The sequence below is a fragment of the Balaenoptera borealis genome, assembly GCF_965194805.1.
Source record: "Balaenoptera borealis genome assembly, chromosome: 9".
Classification (NCBI taxonomy): Eukaryota; Metazoa; Chordata; class Mammalia; order Artiodactyla; family Balaenopteridae; genus Balaenoptera; species Balaenoptera borealis.
Genome location: NC_138873.1, coordinates 1,387,222 through 1,405,789, shown reverse-complemented (window position 1 = coordinate 1,405,789; position 18,568 = coordinate 1,387,222). Strand labels below are relative to the sequence as shown.

The 18,568-nt window shown below is 49.8% G+C and overlaps 1 protein-coding gene across 5 annotated transcripts in view; it reads left to right on the top strand.

Annotated features, from left to right (window-relative positions):
* SMOC2 (SPARC related modular calcium binding 2) overlaps positions 1-18,568 on the top strand; it is a 156,348-nt gene that overhangs the window by 89,679 nt on the left and 48,101 nt on the right. For all 5 annotated transcript variants that reach the window (XM_082406325.1, XM_082406324.1, XM_082406323.1 and 2 more), the window contains one exon: positions 16,016-16,202. In XM_082406325.1, coding sequence (XP_082262451.1) covers positions 16,016-16,202 — 187 coding nt within the window. The remainder of the gene's footprint in view (positions 1-16,015; positions 16,203-18,568) is intronic.

The following is an 18,568-nucleotide window of genomic DNA, read 5'->3' as shown; positions in this document are numbered from 1 at the left end:
TATGGCTCTGGAACAGAGTTAAGACTTAAAAATATTCAGTAATTGGCTGTGGATGGGTCGATGACTGGGAATAGAATTAATAGAGACCAGAAATAAGGTCTAAAAGCAAAGAAATGAGAGTTTAGAAGTTATACAGGAAGATATGGAAAAGATGCGGGTTTTTGGCCAAGTCTCTTTGGGAACAACCAGGGGAGTCTTGACGGCTGTCAGAGCTGGTCTCGCTCGGGGGCTGCTTCCCCGTCTCCATGACCCAGGTCTTTGCCGTGGACCTTCAGCCTCAGTCTCAGCCAGTAGGAAGCGTCTCTCCCTGTGCTCGAGGCTGCCCACGGGCCATATTGCTGCCACTTTGAACAGAGGTGCTGAAAGAAGTTCTGGGAGACGAGAGCTTGAAATAACATCTGTTTCCGACAAGACATTTGGAGCATTCACGAACCTGGGAGAAAGGATCCCTGGGACTTGGGAGATATTTGAAAAGAAAACTTGGGTACTGGGGAGAATTCACGATAACGTCATTTTAATTACTAAGAAGTGTATTTTAAATGCTCTGCTGTGGATGGAAAGTGTAAGACAGGTATTATTAGTGGGAACATCTCTAATCCTTCTTTGCATTTCTTTCTGCTTTACTTATTTATTTTTGGCAGCATATTTTATGAAATTTTTTCTTCTTTTCACTTATCATCCCTTCATCTTTTCCAAGTGCCCGGGAAAGAAAGCCAAGCCAACCCATAGCCAGTGTCTCCCTGGCCCTCTTCTCCATGGACACGGTTTCTGTGGCTGAATACCCTACTTTGGGGGCGACCAGCGTGCCTGGCCCCCAGAACAGTAGAAGGAGGGCAGGGAGCGGGCAGAGGACGCTGGGGGGATCGCCTGGTGCTGAGAGGGTCCGTGGTGGGGTCGGTGGGGGGATGACGGTTGGTTACACGGGGCGTCCGGGCCCCAGTGACACAGAAGGTGTGGCGGGGAGGGAAGGCGAGCCGGTCTGTGGGGCCTCGCGGTGTGAAGACGAGGTGCCCTGAGCCTGGACCCTGTATCACAGGCCGGAGGTCACCGTGAACCTGGGAGCCCGGGGCCTCGCAGGCTGGAGGAGGTCCAGGAAAGGGTGGCTCGGAGCGGGGCCTGCATGGGGGGGAGGGGCCTGCATGGGGGGGAGGGGCCTGCATGGGGGGGAGGGGAGCACACCTTTCCCTGGAGAGTCGGCTGGCATCTGGAGCATCTCTGTTTTCTGCTTCAACCCTGCGGGCAGCCATCTGGGCCGAGGTCCGGCGTCCGGCGTGTGTGCCATGTGACAGAGCGGCTTTTCTCTTCAACTGCTGACCTGGGTGTGGCCTTGCTGACCTCTGTGGAGGTCACACTCTGTCCCCCACTTGCTCCCCACAGCCGGAGGGCTCTTCTCTTGCAGATACTGCAGGCTCTCAGCCAGCCTGTGGGATGGCAGGAGGCCCTCTGTGTAAACCGGGCCCAAACGTGGCCTTAGTAGGTAACGTGGTACCAGGCGTGCTGTTGGCTGGAGCTTGGCTGATGATCTGCTCTGTTTGAACACTTCTGCCAAAACGTGTCTTCAGATTTCCTCCCCTGCAAAAGGAAGGGCTTGTAGGGAATGTTTGACCCTCAGGGCCACCAGCGGGACGAGGAGCAGCTCCGGGCAGCAGGGGCGTCCGGACCCCAGGGGCCATCGTCACAGGGCCCGCTGCCCACTCCGCTGCTGCTTCTCACGGCTGCACAGTTAAATACAGTTACTCTGTGACTCAAAACCCAGATGAGGAAATGGGCACGACACGCTTCGGTAAGACCTTCCCTCTTTGTAGCTCCGTCCAGCATCCTATTCGCATCCTGCTGGGAGACGTACACTCACTGCACAGCGGTGGGCACGGAGCCTCCTGACCAGGGCGTGGGGATCCCACCAGCAGCCGGGACGAGGCGCTCGGAGACAAAGGGAAGCCTCCCTTTGCTCTTTGTGTCTTGGCGGAAGATGCAAAGTCCCGCACAGGTGTGGGCGTCTTCTTGAAGGAGGCGCAGCACGCCAAGGGCCTGGCTTGACTGAGGAAGGAAAACGCGAGCAGAACCGTTTGAGCCAGCTGCAGACATCTGAAAATAAACTCCCCCAAGCAGTGTGAAGCCATCACGGCAGCTGAAGGAAACTGCCCCGGGCCTGGGACCAGCCCCCCTGCCTGGCTCTCCTTCGAGGACGCTCAGCCCGGCCAGTTCAGATGCCGCCTCCTCGTGTCCCCACCCCTCCGGGTGGACGGCCTCTCTCCTTTGCGGTCACTCATCTGTGAGGCCAGATCATCCCTGAGCATGACACTTCCCGGATGTCAGGGCTCGCACAGCTGCCCAGCACGACGCCGGCCTGTCCGCATCTGTCGGCCACACAGCCAAGGCAGCCGGTCCTCCAGGCCCTAGACCGGGCTCCTCCCCGGCCGGCCTGCTTGGGGTCGGGGTGTTGTCTTCCCGACGTTTCTTCCCTCAGCTGTCCAGCGGGCAGAGCTGCGTGCAGACAGAGGGGACGTGGAGACTGGGCCTCATGTGGATCTGCCGTCACCAGGAGAGCCTACTACGTGCTCCCTTAGAAAATCGATGTATAGCACAAGGCTCTTAGCCTCAAATGGTTCAAGTTTATGGGCTAGTTCGGCAGCTCTCAGACCTTCTGGTTTAAGAATCGCTTTATGCTCCGAGAACTTACTGAGGCCCCCAGAGAGCTTTTTAAACATGGTTCGTATTGATCGGTTTTAAAACTGAGAACTTTTTAATACACATTCCCTTGGCTGCCATCATGAGTCGCTTGTGAGCCTGAGAAGACAAAGGGCACCTCGGTATTTATAGAAATAGTTCTGACCTCGTGGGCCTCCTGGGAAGGGGTCCTGGGGCCATGCTCTGAGGACCACCGGTCAGAGTGCCGACAAGACAGACGCCTCAGAGCACAGAGGGAAGCCCCGGCTCTACAGAGTCGTCCAGGACGGCTGAGAAATAAAGGGCCAAACGAAGCACCGTGGAGACTCGACAACAGCATGAACCCCTTGCTGGTGGACAGATGCGGAAGTGTCACTGCAGACGGGGGACAGAAGTTTTGTGGTCAGGCCTCTCCAGCCCGAGACCCATCTTGGATCCAAACAACACAAGGACTTACATCCCTAATCGGAACACTTTGCTTCTCAGCCCCAGACATCTACATCCAGGTGATTCAGATTTTTCTCCAAAAGCAAGTGTGGAAGTTCACTCTGTATGTGGGGCATGAAGCATCCTTTCTGAAGGTTTCCTTAGAAGAAAGACCCCCCAGAAGGTGAATTCACGCCGCTCTGTGCTTGGAGACACTCGTTGGTTTCAAATGGCTGTTTGCCCATTGAAATCTGCCCACATTTCATCAAAGAAAACTCTTAAGGCCGAAGTTCGGTCGGGGCGCTTATCACATGTGTGGTCTCTGTGCTCCCAGTTCTAGGGTTTGCTGGAACTTGGACTCATGACCTTTGCTCTTTCCCTCCCACCCCGATTATGGCTGATGGTTCTGGTTTCCTTCGGGATGCGTATTTCGGGTCCAGTGATTAGATGGAGAGGAAGTGGAGAATATCAGAATTCCTCGCTGTGGGCAGTCCAGGGGGAAACACTTACCCGCGGGACCGGCCTCGCTAAGATCCCCAGTGGCTGATGGAGGTGAGGGCGTCGCTGTCCGGCAGCCGTCCCAGCAGTGGTGCCTCGAACCCTGTTCCTTTCCAGGAGCGTCTCGCTTACTCTCAGACCTGGGTCAGGTACGGGCGCCTTCAGGTGGGGCGTTGACCGAAGGCTGGACAAGGTGAGGCTGTGACGGCACGGTGCCTCCCGTGATGGGTTGGTGCCTGCGTGTCCCGGGAGCTGAGCCAGGCCTGGGATGTTGCCCCCGGGAGGCCCGCCGTGGTCACGGCTGACCCCACTGCATCAGTCTTCTCTCTGTTTGGGGCTCTGTAGCATCGACTCAGGGTTGGAGACCTGGCTTGTGTCCTGCTTCTACTGTAACTGTTGGAGGCCTTGGGAAAGTCACTTAATTTTCCACCCTGACTCGCAAGAGTTGGCCTGTCATTTCTTCCCGGTTATGAGGGTTAAAGATCTTCCAGTACAGGGCCTCTCATCCTGACGTAAGATGCTTGTTTGCAGGGCCACCTCCTCTGAGCAGGCATCTCTGCTGCCCTAGTCGTCTGGGCCCTTACTTACCAATCCTGCCCCCGGGGGAGAAAGGGGTGCCGCGCTCGGAGGGCGGAGCATTGTGTGTCAGGACTGTGTGCACCTTGCTGAATCCAGCACTCCCAGGGGCGCTGCAGATGGGCCCCGTTCTCCTCACCCTGTAGACGGGGAGCCCCCAGGACACTCGGTGAGCGACTACTGGAGCCTGGGTTGGCATCCTTCCCGGGCCACGCTGAGTCCAGGACACCAGGGTGGGCAGTATGGCAGAGGCAGTGTCGTTTGGGTCAGAATGTTGCTTTGTGTTTTCTTTTTCTCATCTCGGTTTTGTAAAACCCACTTTTGTTTGTCCACCTGCAAAGAAAACTAGTTTGGAGAAATTTGGCCACCTCTGGATATTAGCCTGAGTGGACACAGTGTATTTTAAAGTAGGTTGTAATCAGCTGCATTAGCTTAAACCACTGGTCTTAATGGGAGACTTTCTGGACAATGGAAAATATTCTGATTTCTTTTGTAAGGCATCCAAATATAAAATCATACTGCTTTCCTTAACTTCCTTTTTTCATGTCTCCTAACTCTACAGAACTTAAAGGGAAAAGCAGGTAACATTTCTAGTGCACATTTTCGGTGCAATGATGTGTTCACCCCTCTCTGACTGCGCACAGTTCCATGAGTGACAAAAGGACGTGGCAGCTGTTGTCCTGGAGAGAGAGGGGTGCTGTGCTAGGGCTGACCCGGGTCTCGGGGTCCTTGAGCAGTGGCAGGAGATCCTCCCGCGGTGGAGGCCTTGGTGAGACTCGCTGAGGCCAGTGCAGTGAGGGTGGGGACGGGGCAGGGGTCCAGGGAGCACCCTGGAGAGTTAGGGTCCATGCGGAGGGAAGAGTGGAACAAAAGGTACCCGGATTCAGGTTTTCAAGAGTGATGCTGGTGAGACTGTCCTTGATAAAACAATCTAGAAGATACAGAGAGAGGTTAGGATGGAAGGGGGTGTGGTTTGGGGCCATTGTCTGTCGGGGGCTCTGAGGTCCTTCTGGGGTGGGTGGTCTTCGCCGGGGCTCACGGCGCTGGGTCGCTCCTCTCCCCCGTCTGGGACTCGGGTTCAGGCTGGAAACGGTTACTTAGGTCCATTGCTACAAGAATAAACATGGGAAGAAAGCAATTAGAATGGACACCCGGGGTCACTATTTTCTTTCCAAAGAAACTGTATCTGTGAATTACATCCAAATCTTTATTTTTTTTGGAAATGTACGTTTGACTGGGGGCTTCCCATGTTACCTGTTTATACCATTTTGGGGATGTTTCTAGACAGGACTGTTATGTGGCTTCCAAGGGCAGAGGGGCAGGGGTGCCGTGTGTGGGAGGTGGCTTGTTTGCCTCGGTGTGGGTGTGAATTCTCACCCAGCTTCGCCTGACTCTGCCATCCTGAGTAAGATATAAAACTTTTCAGAGCCCGTGCTTCCTCACTGGTAAAATACACATGGTAATACGTATACCTTGGTCTGTTATTACCAGGATTAAAGGAGAATACGCATAAAGCTGGGTTCTCTGCCCACCATGCCTGTAAATGTTATGGCAACAATCCTGGATTTAAAAGCTAATCTTAAAACTCTTCCTTTGGAATTAAATTATACAATTGATCGTAAACATGTGTCACTTAGGCGCAAAGCCTTAGCACCATGAATCCCAGTTTGATATTTTACTGAAAGTGGACATGTGAATAATTATATTCCATCAAAACTGTAAGTTTCCAGGTCTCCCCCCGCCCACTCTGCCATTTCTAGAAAATCAAATTCTAAAGGGGCAACTCTTTTTATTTTTTTCCTTCTTTGATCATCTGTGTTGTGCAATTAAAAAGAAGACCACAGACAATTCCATGACTGATGAAGACAACATATGTAAAAATTAAGTAATCAACTCTGAGAGAGCGGGCCTGGCCTCAGACCAGGACTTCGGGGCCGGGATGGCTCAGTTTAAACCCTGTCTCTGACACTCTGTCTTTACCTTCTCTGATTCAATCACGGAACTTGCAAAATGATAACAATAATCCCACCTCACAGAATTATAGCAAAGTGATTCAGTTATACATATATGTATTATACATTCTTTTCCATTATGGTGTGATTAAGCAAATTAATACCTAAAAGCAGGTAGTCTTAAGGACCCACTAAATGTTATCAAGTATCAATCTCCAATCTCTGCTGTGTGTAAAACTCCTATGCTTTCTTTTTCTTTTTAAAGATTTTTTTGATGTGGGCCATTTTTAAGGTCTTTATTGAATTCATTACAACGCTGTCCCCATTCCATGTTTTGGCCTTTTGGCTGCAAGGCATGCGGGATCCCCGCTCCCTGACCAAGGATCGAACCTGCACCCTCTGCATTGGAAGGTGAAGTCTCAACCACTGGACCACCAGGGAAGTCCCTCATATGCTTTTTATAAGTGAATCCTACTTGACAGATTGTTTATTATTTTATCCCCGAAATATTTCTATATGTGAAGTCCTTTGTAAACCTCAGAATACTTCACAGACTTCCATTCTATGTAGCAGTTAAACTTTTAGTATCCACCAGCTAAGCAATGTATAATCACACACAGCAGTTAGGTATCTGTATTAAAGAAAATAATGTCCATTTTATGAACCCCGATAGCATTCATATACATTTTAAGACAAGTAGAGCGAAGGTGCGAGCCTTCCTGTAGATTCAATGTCCTGATGAGGTTAGTATGCATGTCCACGTGAGGGCCTCTGGAGGTGACGGCATCCTTGGTCCACAGGGGAATAGCGGTCCCACCTTTAATTTGGTACCTTGTCATTGCCTCGTGCCGAGTTACCTGTGCATTTCTACCTGCGTTTACTAACATTCCAGGATTTGTTATTTTCTATCATGTGTGTCTGGTAGCCTCAGATTAAGCCCTCGTTATCCCTTGTAGGGACTGAAGACAGTCTTGAACTGGTCTTTTGTCTGAAAGCTTTGCCAGCAGGCTTTTAAAGCACAAATATGATCCTGGCACTCATCCTTACAAGGCTTTCCGCTGCTTGTGGAAATTGCTTTACCTGCTCCAGAGCCCCCACTCTGGCCCCTGCTGCTCAGCAGCCCACCGCTGGCCGTGGACCCTCCCTCTGAAGCCCTGCTTCCTTGTGGGAAGGCCAGCCCCTCATCCACCGTATTTGCTGAGCATATGTTAATGTGCCATTGATCTTATGCATGTGAAGGGCAGGGGCCGTGTACTGATAAGGGCAAGTGGCAAAATGCCAGGAGAAGCAAGATATTTGGTGGTTTAACTAGGTGTAGTTTTTGAGAGAATTCTGAAAATACTATAAGGAAATGCAAAGAAAATAGAAGCTGCTGATTTTTGCCCTCTGAAGCTGACACCAGAATACCTGTTGTATCTGACAGCTACTGCTTCGTAACAAATAGCCCCAGGATGTTAGCTGTGATCAGTGACAAGTGTTCATTTCTCATGCGTCTGCTGATCATGGCTGGGCTCTGCTGGGAGGCTCCAGGCTGCATGTGGGTCTGGGTCTGTCCCATACATCTCTCATCCTCCTGGCCTGAGTGAGGAGACCAGAGGATGCCCTGCTCCTGGCAACACCTAAGGGCAGGAGAGTGGCCCACACGCATATAGGTGTCCAGCCCCAGCCTGCAGACACCCCATGAGCAATGTAGTTCCCACGTCTGAGCCCAATGTCACAGGACAGGGGAGACACCCTGCCAGTGTGGGGGGGAGCCGCAAAACCCCTGGTGATGGGGAGAGAAGACAGATTGGGCCAACGTGTCATCAGTTATTCCTGGAAATCAGTACATAATTATACCGAGTGAGAGAAGCTGAGGGGGTGGGGCTTGAGGACCCAGCAGAGCGCCGTCCGGATGGCCGTGAGTGTTGGATGGGGAAACGATGCATTTCCAAGCCGTCCAGCTGGTGGCTGCCGTGGCAGCTGGACTTGGCCAAGGCCTTCGAAGATAAACAAACTAGTCCACGCAGGTCCCGGCCGTGCAGCAGGGTGGCCAGAGCAACAGGATCCCGGCCAGCAGAGGACACTGAGGCAGAACACGGGGACTGCCCCCAGGAAGCTGGGGGGAGAGCAGGGGGACAGATGCTCTCACCTGGTCATTTCTGCAGCAGATTCGGCTGGATGTGAGAACTGCCCGTAGCTTAGACGTTCCTGCAGAGCAGACTCATGCCCGTTGGACGTGGGACCTGAGCAGATTCTGCACATTCTCATTCTCATAGCAAAAACTGTCCTTACCCAATTCAGTCAGTACTTAGAGGCCCGAGAACCTTATTATTATTACTATTATTATCGTCATTGGAGTCCAGTTGATTTACAATGTTGTGTTAGTTTCAAGTGTACCGCAGAGTGAATCAGTTATACATGTACATATATCCCTTCTTTTTCAGATTCTTTTCCCGTATAGGTTATTACAGAACCTTGAGTAGAGTTCCCTATGCTCTACAGTAAGTCCTTATTGGTTATCTGTCTTATATATAGTGGTGTGTATATGTCAATCCCAATCTCCTAATTTACCAAGAGCCTTATTATGAACAAAGCTGGCCTTACTGGTGTAACGTCAAGCTTGCCGTGTTTGTTTAGTGGGTAATGGAACACCACGTCCTGTTGGACAAAAAGAAAGAAAAGACTAAGCATTTGTTAAGTACTGTTCCTGGGAGCCAGCGATTGACTCGCATGTGTATTTGGTTTATCACTGAATCCGAGATACTGTCCATCCTCAGATATACCAAAAAGGCAAATAAATATATTGCCCATTAAAATGTGGTCGATATTTTCTCATATCTTAGGATCCCTATTTTATTTTTATTAAGAGAACTTTTTATGCGTCATTTAGGTGTCGACTGTCTATCGGGAACGTGTCTGCACGGTGAGGTGGGCTGTGGCGTGTGTGTCCCCCAGGACAGGACGTCTCCGCCACCGCCGATGCTCTCAGGCTCTCCCGGGCCGGGCCTTCCTGGAGGCCGCCGCCGCTTAGGTTTCCATCCCTCGACGATCCTTTTACCCCGGCTAGAGTTTTGTATAAATGGAATGATGGCACCATATAACTCCTGGTTTCTGCCTTTTTTACTCATTATAATAGTTTTTAGATTCACTCTTGTTGGTCATATTTGTTACCCATTTATTCTCTAGTTTATATGCACAATTGTATATTGTGTGCGTGTACCACGATCTGTGCATCTTCCAGTAAATGGCTATTTTCGTTGTTTCCGTTTGGGGGCTGTGATGAGTGAAGCTGCCGTGTGCATTCTGCACTCATCGCTCTGTGGATGTGGCTTCTAATGACTCTTGGGTAAGCACCTGGTGTAGACTTCACACTTGTGGGGGGAATGCAGGAGGGTCCCCACTGCTCCACATCCGCGCCAGCCTTGGGGGCCTCCGGCGTGGGTCATCAGGGCCCCTCCCGCAGGCCCACGGAGGTACCTCCTGTGGGTTTACTTTGCATTTTCCTGGGGACTGGGGACGCCCGGCAGTTTTCTCGCTGCTTATTGTTCAATCACATACCTTTCATTTTGAATTGTCAGTTCCAATCTTTGCCCGATTTAAATTAGATTATTTGTCATTTTTATTGATTTGTAGGGGTTATTGACATAACCTGAATCTTCGTCAGGTGTGTGTGTTACGAACATTTTCTCCCCGTCTGGGGCTTGCCTTTTCACTTTCTTAATGGTGTCTTTTGGTGAGTATAAGTTATAAAATGTATTAATAGCATCCAGTTTACCAAATTTTTCATTTTGTGGGTAGGGTTTTCTGTGTCTGCCTTAAAACCCCAAATATTAATGGGAAGCCCTTAAGAAGGAGAGCTGACCACAAAACTGACAGCTGCAGTGGGCATCCTTCTGAAATACGGCCAAATCTGAGGACCACGTTTGTAGAATGGATACGACTTGTTATTGCTGCCTATAAAAATGCTTCAGGCTTCATCACACTAAAATCAAGGATCCTCCGTTTAAAGAGATCTTCATTTAAGAGTTTTTTTTTTTCCTTTGAGTTCATAAATGTCTGGCAGCCATTTGCTATCATCTATAGTCTGATTCCCTTCGGTTGTCAGATTACTTGAACAAACTGTCAGACACCTTTTAAGTCACTAAAATCTGCTAGTTTGGGAAATAAACTAATTTTTTAATGGAACTTCTACCAAATTTACAGAGGTAGCTTTTCTAAAAATACAGAATTGTTATATAATTGCACAACTTAAAATTGACAGAAGCAAATTGGAATTGTACTCATGTTTCTAGTCTAATACGATAATGAAAAAATACTGAGGCGGACTACCTCAAAAGTGCTAATTACTTCTCAGAAGTCTGCTCAAAATGGGGTGTGTAGCCCAGGAGACGAATATCCAAGCATTAGAGAAGGCACAAACACAACTGCTTGGAACTAGAAAAGCTTAAATAAAATTCACCATAGAAGAAAGCTCAATGCAATCACCATAATCATGTTGAAGAGTTAACGCATTTCCATGTAGGGTCAAGGGTCACAGTACCAGCAGGAGAGTTAGTTAAGCTGAGGCAAGAAGAGAACCATCCAGATTGCTGCAAAGCCAGTGGCCTGTGTGAGAATGGGTTTAATACACTGAACGGAAGGTTGTTTTTTTGTAAAGAATGTTGAGATTTGACAGCATGACAAATTGCGTATATCATTTTGAAAGTGAGTAGACATCTCTCTTAGCAGACAAACTGCAGAGCTTGTAGCTGCAGTCTGATCCATTTAAATTCTCGTCTATTACTTGAGACTTTGTTATATCCCGTGACTTGATGGGTCAGGTAATTAGGACAGTGCAGCATAAGCATGGGTGTTAATGAATCCAGAAGTTATAGAACAACCCAATATTTCCCCATTCTGGTGCTGAAGTTGTGGTTTAAGAAGTCTACATCTGTGGTATTGAATACACGTAAAGTTTTCTTGTGGGTTATGACTCTGGTTGTTCTTCGTAGGACCTTTTGATCTTTGTGTTTCTATGTCTAATGGGTTATGTTAAACTTTTGCTCAATGTTAATAATAAATTCGCCCAAATCCTTGCCACTTTTCACGTGTGATTCCACCAACCACAACGACCCGTGAGGCAGGACAGGCACAGAAGAGGGTATCGGATCTGTGAGGTGAGAGTTTTGCTAAAGTTCGGCAGACGAGTAATTCAAGGCTGGAGAACAACCAGAGTCTGTCTCCTAGTCCAGAACTTGATCTGTGCCCCTACGGCATGAAGCTGGCTCAGAAGAGCCATCCCGTGCCCCATAACTGCGCTAGGAGTTTCGTATCACTTCCCAATTCTCTAGGGACACGAGCCTCATTTATTACAAAGGCTTCTTTTTTTTTTCTTTCACCTCAAAGTATGTTCAGGCCTCTTTCCTTAGGAAAAAAATCTTTATTCAACCCAATCATCAATTCTAAATAATCTCTCAACTTTTCCTTTGCCCGCCGCGTATTCCTCAAATGGGAACTCTCTTTGGCTGGTTTTTCTTGGACAAATGCAGTGGCTTCTTCCGACACAGCTCACCTTCCTTTAGATGCCCTCACATTAAAATTCCTTCTGTTCATTTTTTCTCTTTCAATTCTTCTTCTTTCACACATTAACTCCTCAACATTCAGTATAAGAGAAAATTATGTAGTTAAAGCCCTTCTGAATAGGAAAGAAGTCACGGTCGGTCAAACCACCCTGAACGTGCCCGATCTCGTCTGAATAGGAAAGAAAACGTAAATATTTTTTTCTAACCTATTAAAGTGGATGGTATAATTTGAATTTTGTGAGCATTAGTTATTTTATTTTCTTACTGAATTATTTCCAGAATCCCAAACTTTATTTTTATCCATTGGAGGACATCCTTTTGGAATGGATTCAAACCTAACTTTTCATGAGATAATTACTGTAAAACTCCAGCTTTGGTGCCCTTTGCAACCCTCACCCATCAGCCAGCTGCAGGCGTCTCCACTGGCACACTCGCTTTCACCTGGTCCTCAGCCAGTCCTGACCAGAATTTTACCAGCGCCTTTCAACCGTCCCTCCTTCCCTCTCTCCTATTTCCACCATTGTTGTTTGGTCCTCTCCATTTTTACTTTCTCTAAAGAGTCCCTTTTTCTGTGCTCTTTCCTACCGTGTGATGAGATCTCACTGACATTTTTCTAAAACATGGTTGGGGCTTGGTCTTTTTGGAGTCCTGTTCCTGTGTGTCTCAGTGATTGGGTGAGCGTCCAGTGCGATGAAATACGACTTGTTGGCCGTTCACCTCCTTTTCCAGGTGCGATTAGCATCCTGAACAGAACAGGGGCATCTTTGCCGGAGAAAATCCTGCTCCAGGAGCTTTTCCCCTCAGCCATCTCGTTGTGGCCCCAGCGGGATGGGGCAGAGCTCAGCTGTCTCAGGAGGGTGACTTTTAAACAGATAGATGGGACAGCCCTTTAGCCTCTGTTCCCTTGGACCATCATGAATTTGTTTAAAGAAGATCTACTTCCTTCCACATGGCCCTAAAATGTAAAATGTAATTGCATTTCTCCCATAAGAGAAACTGAATTCCCCACACGGAGCCAGGTTTACCAAATAAAATTGCATAAGTGAACGGTTCTAACTTCAGCCAGGATGTTTATATAAACAAACACGGAATCTCTTCTGACTTGGCAATGATATCTGCCATATTTTACAACATTCTCAGCAAATTTTAAGAGGTGGTTGACTTAATCAATACTACCTTGCTTATGATGAGCCTTCAAATATGATGTAAAATCCTCAAAAGGGCCATTTCAAGAATTTTCCAGAAGTATTTCTATAGATACAGTATGTTCTTGGATAGAGCATGGAAAGCATTTTGTGCCCAGATAATCACACCATAAATTCTGTTCACTAATAAAGCTTCTGAAAAAGGGCCAAGTGCACAGGAAAGTAAGCAGCGTGTCTCCAGGAGAGCTTCCTGGAGCAGACCCCACCATCAGCTGAGCCGCCTGCATGTGGAACTCCAGTTAGGGACGGACCAGCTACTCTGAGGGTTTCAAAAGACAGGACCCAGTTGCCTCTGAAAACGTGTAGCTCAGCCTCCATCCTCCTTAGGTTGCCCCCATGATCTAAAGTAACGAACTGGTCACTTCAGAAAGAAACATGAGTCATTGTCATTTTGATTCCAAGCCAGTTTCCTAGTCACAGTTGGAGCAAAGGCCTCGTTAAATTAACCCTGTAACACAGGGGTCGGTTTGATTTATGTATCTACCTATTTGCTGAGCAAAATCTAGAGTACATAGAAGAGTACAGAACTTATAGGAAACAGTATGAAATTTTTAAAAAATTGGGTGGTGCTGTTATAAGAAATGCAACACCATTCATTTTCTGTGTGTATTAGAGATGAACCGTGTATTAGAAATCCCCTACACGGGTACCCTGTTAGCACCCAGAGCAGTGCCTGGTGCAGTATTTGTTGAGTGCACCGATCAATGCAGTATGACTACTGATGGAAACGAAATGCCCGATCCTGATGTTGGACTGATTTGGAATCGTAACTTTGCTATTTAAAATTCTTAACTTGCAGACTGCCCCGACCCAAAAAAAAAAAAAAGATCCACTTCTGGAAATTAAAGCCACGGGGAATTTAATGGAATTACGTGGATGCCTCAGAGAGCGGAGGGCAGCTCAGACAGCTCAGGGCCCCGGAGTGGGCTCGGGACCTGGTCCCTGGTCCACACGCTCACAGACCACATGCCTTCCTAAAGGGGGCGGAAGCTGAGGGTGCAGGGCTGTCTCTGTAGCAGCGACCAGGGCCCTCGCTGTTAGGAACAGAACCGCGTGCCGTGGTTCAAGGGCCATTTCTTCCGTCTCCTCTCGTGTTCATTAAACAATGTAGAATGACTGTGAGATTTGAACCACCCTGGGCTTTGAGATTATCCTACAAGACGTCGGTCTGGACACACGGCAATACAGCTTCCACCCTCCTCGTCCATTTTCAGGAGGCTGAGGTCAGCCAAGGAGGAAGCACTGTGAGTGTCTTCTGAGTCGGAGCGAGGGGAGAATCCCAGGTGCCCCGTACCTTTGTGTTCTTCCAGGACGTGCGCAGGGACGCCATGCTCACACAATAGCAGCATCCGGTAACACAGTCAGGAGATGAACTGGTCACAGCGTTAAACGTACATGTGACTGTCCTCAGATTGTAAATGGAATTACTAAAGGGAATGGATTACTAAATGGATTGTAAAGGGAAAGAAAATCTAGGTGGTTTTGTAACGATTAATGTCATGACTATGAGTTATCTCAAAACAGATTGATTGAGTGCCTGTGATATGCCAGGCATTTTTTAAAAAAATTATTTTCAGGCATTTTTTAAGTGCTGGAAAAATAATGAAAATGCGAGCTAACCTTTATGAAACAGGGTTTCTGTGACACACTGCATATGGAACCTCCTTCAGTCTGGTCACCTGAGTTGTCACGTGAGTCAGGTGCCTAACTCCCAGGTACCACGCCCCCATCACCAGCCACGGCAGCACTGACACACAATGCTGTGTCACACGCTTTCCCAGCTTTCGGGGGTTCCCCACCTGTGCGGTGTCACATCTACCATCACGACCTCCCTGCAAACTGTAGTTAGTTCGTTTCAAAGCTGAAACATAATTTATGGAACATTACTTTCTAAGCAGGAAATTGCTCTAAAGATTTTATTAAAATATATTCGGCCAATATATTGACTGTTTTCTGTTCCCTTTTATGGAGAAATAGGAAAACAAAAGAATCTTTAGATCCCAAAAGACAGCTCAGGTGAGGGAGAGCCTTTTCTGAGGTGGCCCTGGGTCCGAGGGGGAGAGGTGTCGTGGTGGACTGTTTGTTCGTGATGGCTCTGATTCGGTGCAGAGGCCAAGCCCAGAGAAACCCCGCTGCAAGGGCGGAAACTGGAAACAAGCGCCCACGTTTGGAATTCTTTAACACGAGGAGGAGGTTGGTTCGCTGCTGTGAATTTTTAATGCCATGTCTTTGGGCTGGAAGGATGCAGAACAGGAACATTTGGAATATTCTGTGCCCAGTGTTTTCTGGATTATATTTTAAAGCTCGTGTGAATCTCTAGTGAGGGATAAAGTGTTCTTCACCTTTTATTTGACTCAAATTCATTACCGTCTGAGGATCACTGAGTAGCTTGGACTCGTTGATTTGGTTCTAAGGCATTCTCGGTCTATGAGTAGCTTGGACTCGTTGATTTGGTTCTAAGGCATTCTCGGTCTATGAGTAGCTTGGACTCGTTGATATGGTTCTAAGGCATTTTCTCGGTCTGTTCGGGGCAGAACGTGGATCTAAGTTAGCTCATGTCCAAACGCAAAAAAGAAACGGAATTTATTAACATAAAAAAGACATAAGCCTTTATACCTGGAAATACCCGGTCCTGGCATTTTTTAAAGTGATCGCTTAGTTTTCACGTGGATGAGCTTCAGAGCTAACCCCTGCACACAGCTTTAAAACAAAGTCCCTCATCTTCTTCTTCTTGACTAATTTCCAGAAACGCAGCCTGTTTCGGAAATACTGCAGCTGGGATTTCCAGACTCAGCCTCAGTCGGCCCTCGGGGCGAGTGGGGGGCTACTCTTCCAGGACCTTCCTGGGGGGCGTGGGTAGTGGTGTCAGCACGTCGGGGCTGCAGCAGGAGGGGCCGCGAGGACTCGCTGGGACTGGACCACGTGCCCACCGGCCCAGGGACCCAGAGCAGAGGACCGCGGCCGTCCCTGGGGCCTGGGTCCCGCCTGTGGCCTCCGGGGGGTCCACGGGGCGTCAGATCCACCTGTGGAGGCTGACCACCCGCCCTGACCCTCCTCGCCGGCCCCTCCGTTTGCTGTTGAGTCTCATCCGCCATCGGCTCCCTGGGTGACCAGCCGCGGGCTCACGCGTGTCTCCTTCTCACTGCAGCGTCCTCGTGTGACCAGGAGCAGCAGTCGGCCCTAGAGGAGGCCAGGCAGCCCAAGAACGACAACGTGGTCATCCCCGAGTGCGCCCACGGCGGCCTCTACAAGCCGGTGCAGTGCCACCCCTCCACGGGCTACTGCTGGTGTGTCCTGGTGGACACCGGCCGCCCCATCCCGGGCACGTCCACCAGGTGAGGCTCCGTGGGGCCGGAGACCCCGGAACGCAGAGCCCCCGTGGTTCCCACCGCCGCGGATGCGACGCCCGTGCCCCGGACCTTGCCCCGCTTCTCAGTGCGGCGTTAACGCCTGTGCCCGCAGGAGCCCGTCTCCCTGACGTCACCAGGAGCTGGCGATGCCAGCGACGGCACGAGGGTGGTGAAGACAGACCTTTTAGGCAATTTTGCTCCTATCCGTATTCATGCAGGCTGCAATTTCGAAAAATGGCTCTGGTGTCCAGGCTGGGGTGGGCACCTAGAATGTTATCATCTATCACCTCAGCTTCTTCTGTCCCCGGTGTTGGCAAAGGGAACCTCGCATTTCACAGGAACCGATTGCCCAGGACGGCTCTCTGTAGTCCAGAGATACCTGTCTCCTGAAATTACCACTGAAAAAGAAAGAGAGTGCTGAGGTCAGGGGCAGCAGTAGTTACTCAGGGTCTGAAATACAAACCGACCCATTCATTCATGTTTTGTGCGAGTCTGAGCCAAGCAGGTCATTTTATAATAGCACCAGGAGAAGACCTGATATTTGTTCCTGGAAATAGAGTGAACAAGTAAGGATGTTTTTGCGGCTCTTGGTCGTATGAATTGACCTTTGGTTTTTCATAGATTGGTATAAAAGTAGTTTACAGGTAAAGGACACTAGTACCTCTCCCGGCTGATCCAGCTTAAGCCCTGGTTCCCTCCGCAGCACTGAGGCGTGAGCACCTTGATGCTTCCCCCAATTTCTCAAGGGTGACCATGGTGCGTGTAGAAGGGGAAATGCACCCGTGTAGATTCCGGGAGCTGGAGGGACAGGCAACCAGCTGACTTTTCCTCGTGAGAAAGTCCAGCCACACCTGGAGCCCCATCTGGCTCATGCGGGAGACCAGGCTCCCTGGGGACGGGAACCCCAGGCCCCGGCCGCCCTGGACACGTGGCCTACCCTGCACACAGGCGACCCCGATGGGGTGTCCAGGCCAGAGGCTGAGGTTCCCCCTGCGGGTGGTCGTAGGAGATTGTTTCAAACATAAAGAGAACATAAATCTCCCCCAGGTTTTGTGTGAAAAATTGCTCTTCTCGCTCCTGAACGCGTCTGTAGGCAGGGAGTGCTCATTTCTAAGAAACCTTTCTTGGGAAATGACATTTCCATTACTTCAGACTCAGGCTTGTGGACTGTGTCTTTCAGTCGGGCTGTTTGTTCCCCAGGCCCAGCTGCAGGGGCGCTAAGAACGATCTCGTAGCTCCGGCCAGCAAAAGTCCTGACGCTGTCAGAGCCAGGCCTCCGCAGACGGGCTCAGAGGCTGAGATCAGCTTTATCACGCTGTCCCTGTAGAACCTGTAAACGTTTTTATCTCACAGTCAGACGAGAAACACAAGAAGCCCCCCTCCCTCCTGTCTGTCCTGATTTCATTCTGCCCAGACGTTTGTGGAACAGAGTACCAAGTTCTCATTTTCCCTATTCTTTGTACAGGAGGGAGGGACTCCCCCTTCTTTGACTTTCAAGAAACAGACTTAAGTTAGACCCAGGGGGGGGAGACCCCTCAGACTCGAGCTGTGCTTTCCTCTCGTTCGTTCATTCCTCTGTTCATCCTCTCCGTTGCTGACTGTCAAGACCCCGACACCGTCAGAACTGAGGCTAGTAGCGAGGGGGGTGTCAGAACCCGCACGTTGCCCACAGGGCTCCGTCCGTCGAGGCCAAGCCGTCCTTACGGCCCACCGGTCTGAAACGTGACCGCTCCCAGCGCTCTCGGGGACAGCGGCTCCGATTATCTCCGCAGTTAAAGGACATGATTTTCAGGAGCCGTTTTTGTTCTCTCTGCTCTGCGTCTTCAGCGCACCAGCCTGCTCTGGCCTCATTCCTGTCCTGGCTTCTAGAAGCATCACACAGCCGTGACAACATAATGTGGCTTTTCTGACAGCAGGAAAGGCCTTCCCCATGGACCCGCGGTGGGCCTCCCCTCACTCTAACTGGCCAGAATGTCACCCTCTGACCAGGCTACCACCCGTCAGGGAGGGCCCTGGGCCCCATCGCTCAGCACCCAGGCATGGACGGGGCCACCCCCTGGGCCCCCGAGGCCACGCAGAGCAGGTTCTACGTGTGACGGAGTTTAGCACAGAAAGGATGCGATCTCTTAAAGCTCCGAGAAACACCCCTCCCTGTCACCCAGAGGTTCACTTTTTGTTCACTCAACGTTTGAAACCCCTCAGTGTTGCAGGCACCGCTCTAGGGGCTGGGGGAGGCAGGGAGCACAACGGACACGGCCCTGTGCCTGCTTGGAGCTTACGTTCCCGTGGGGGGAGGGACGATGAGCAAAACGCATACGCAGATAAGCTGAATGTGAGTTAACACGCCGGCC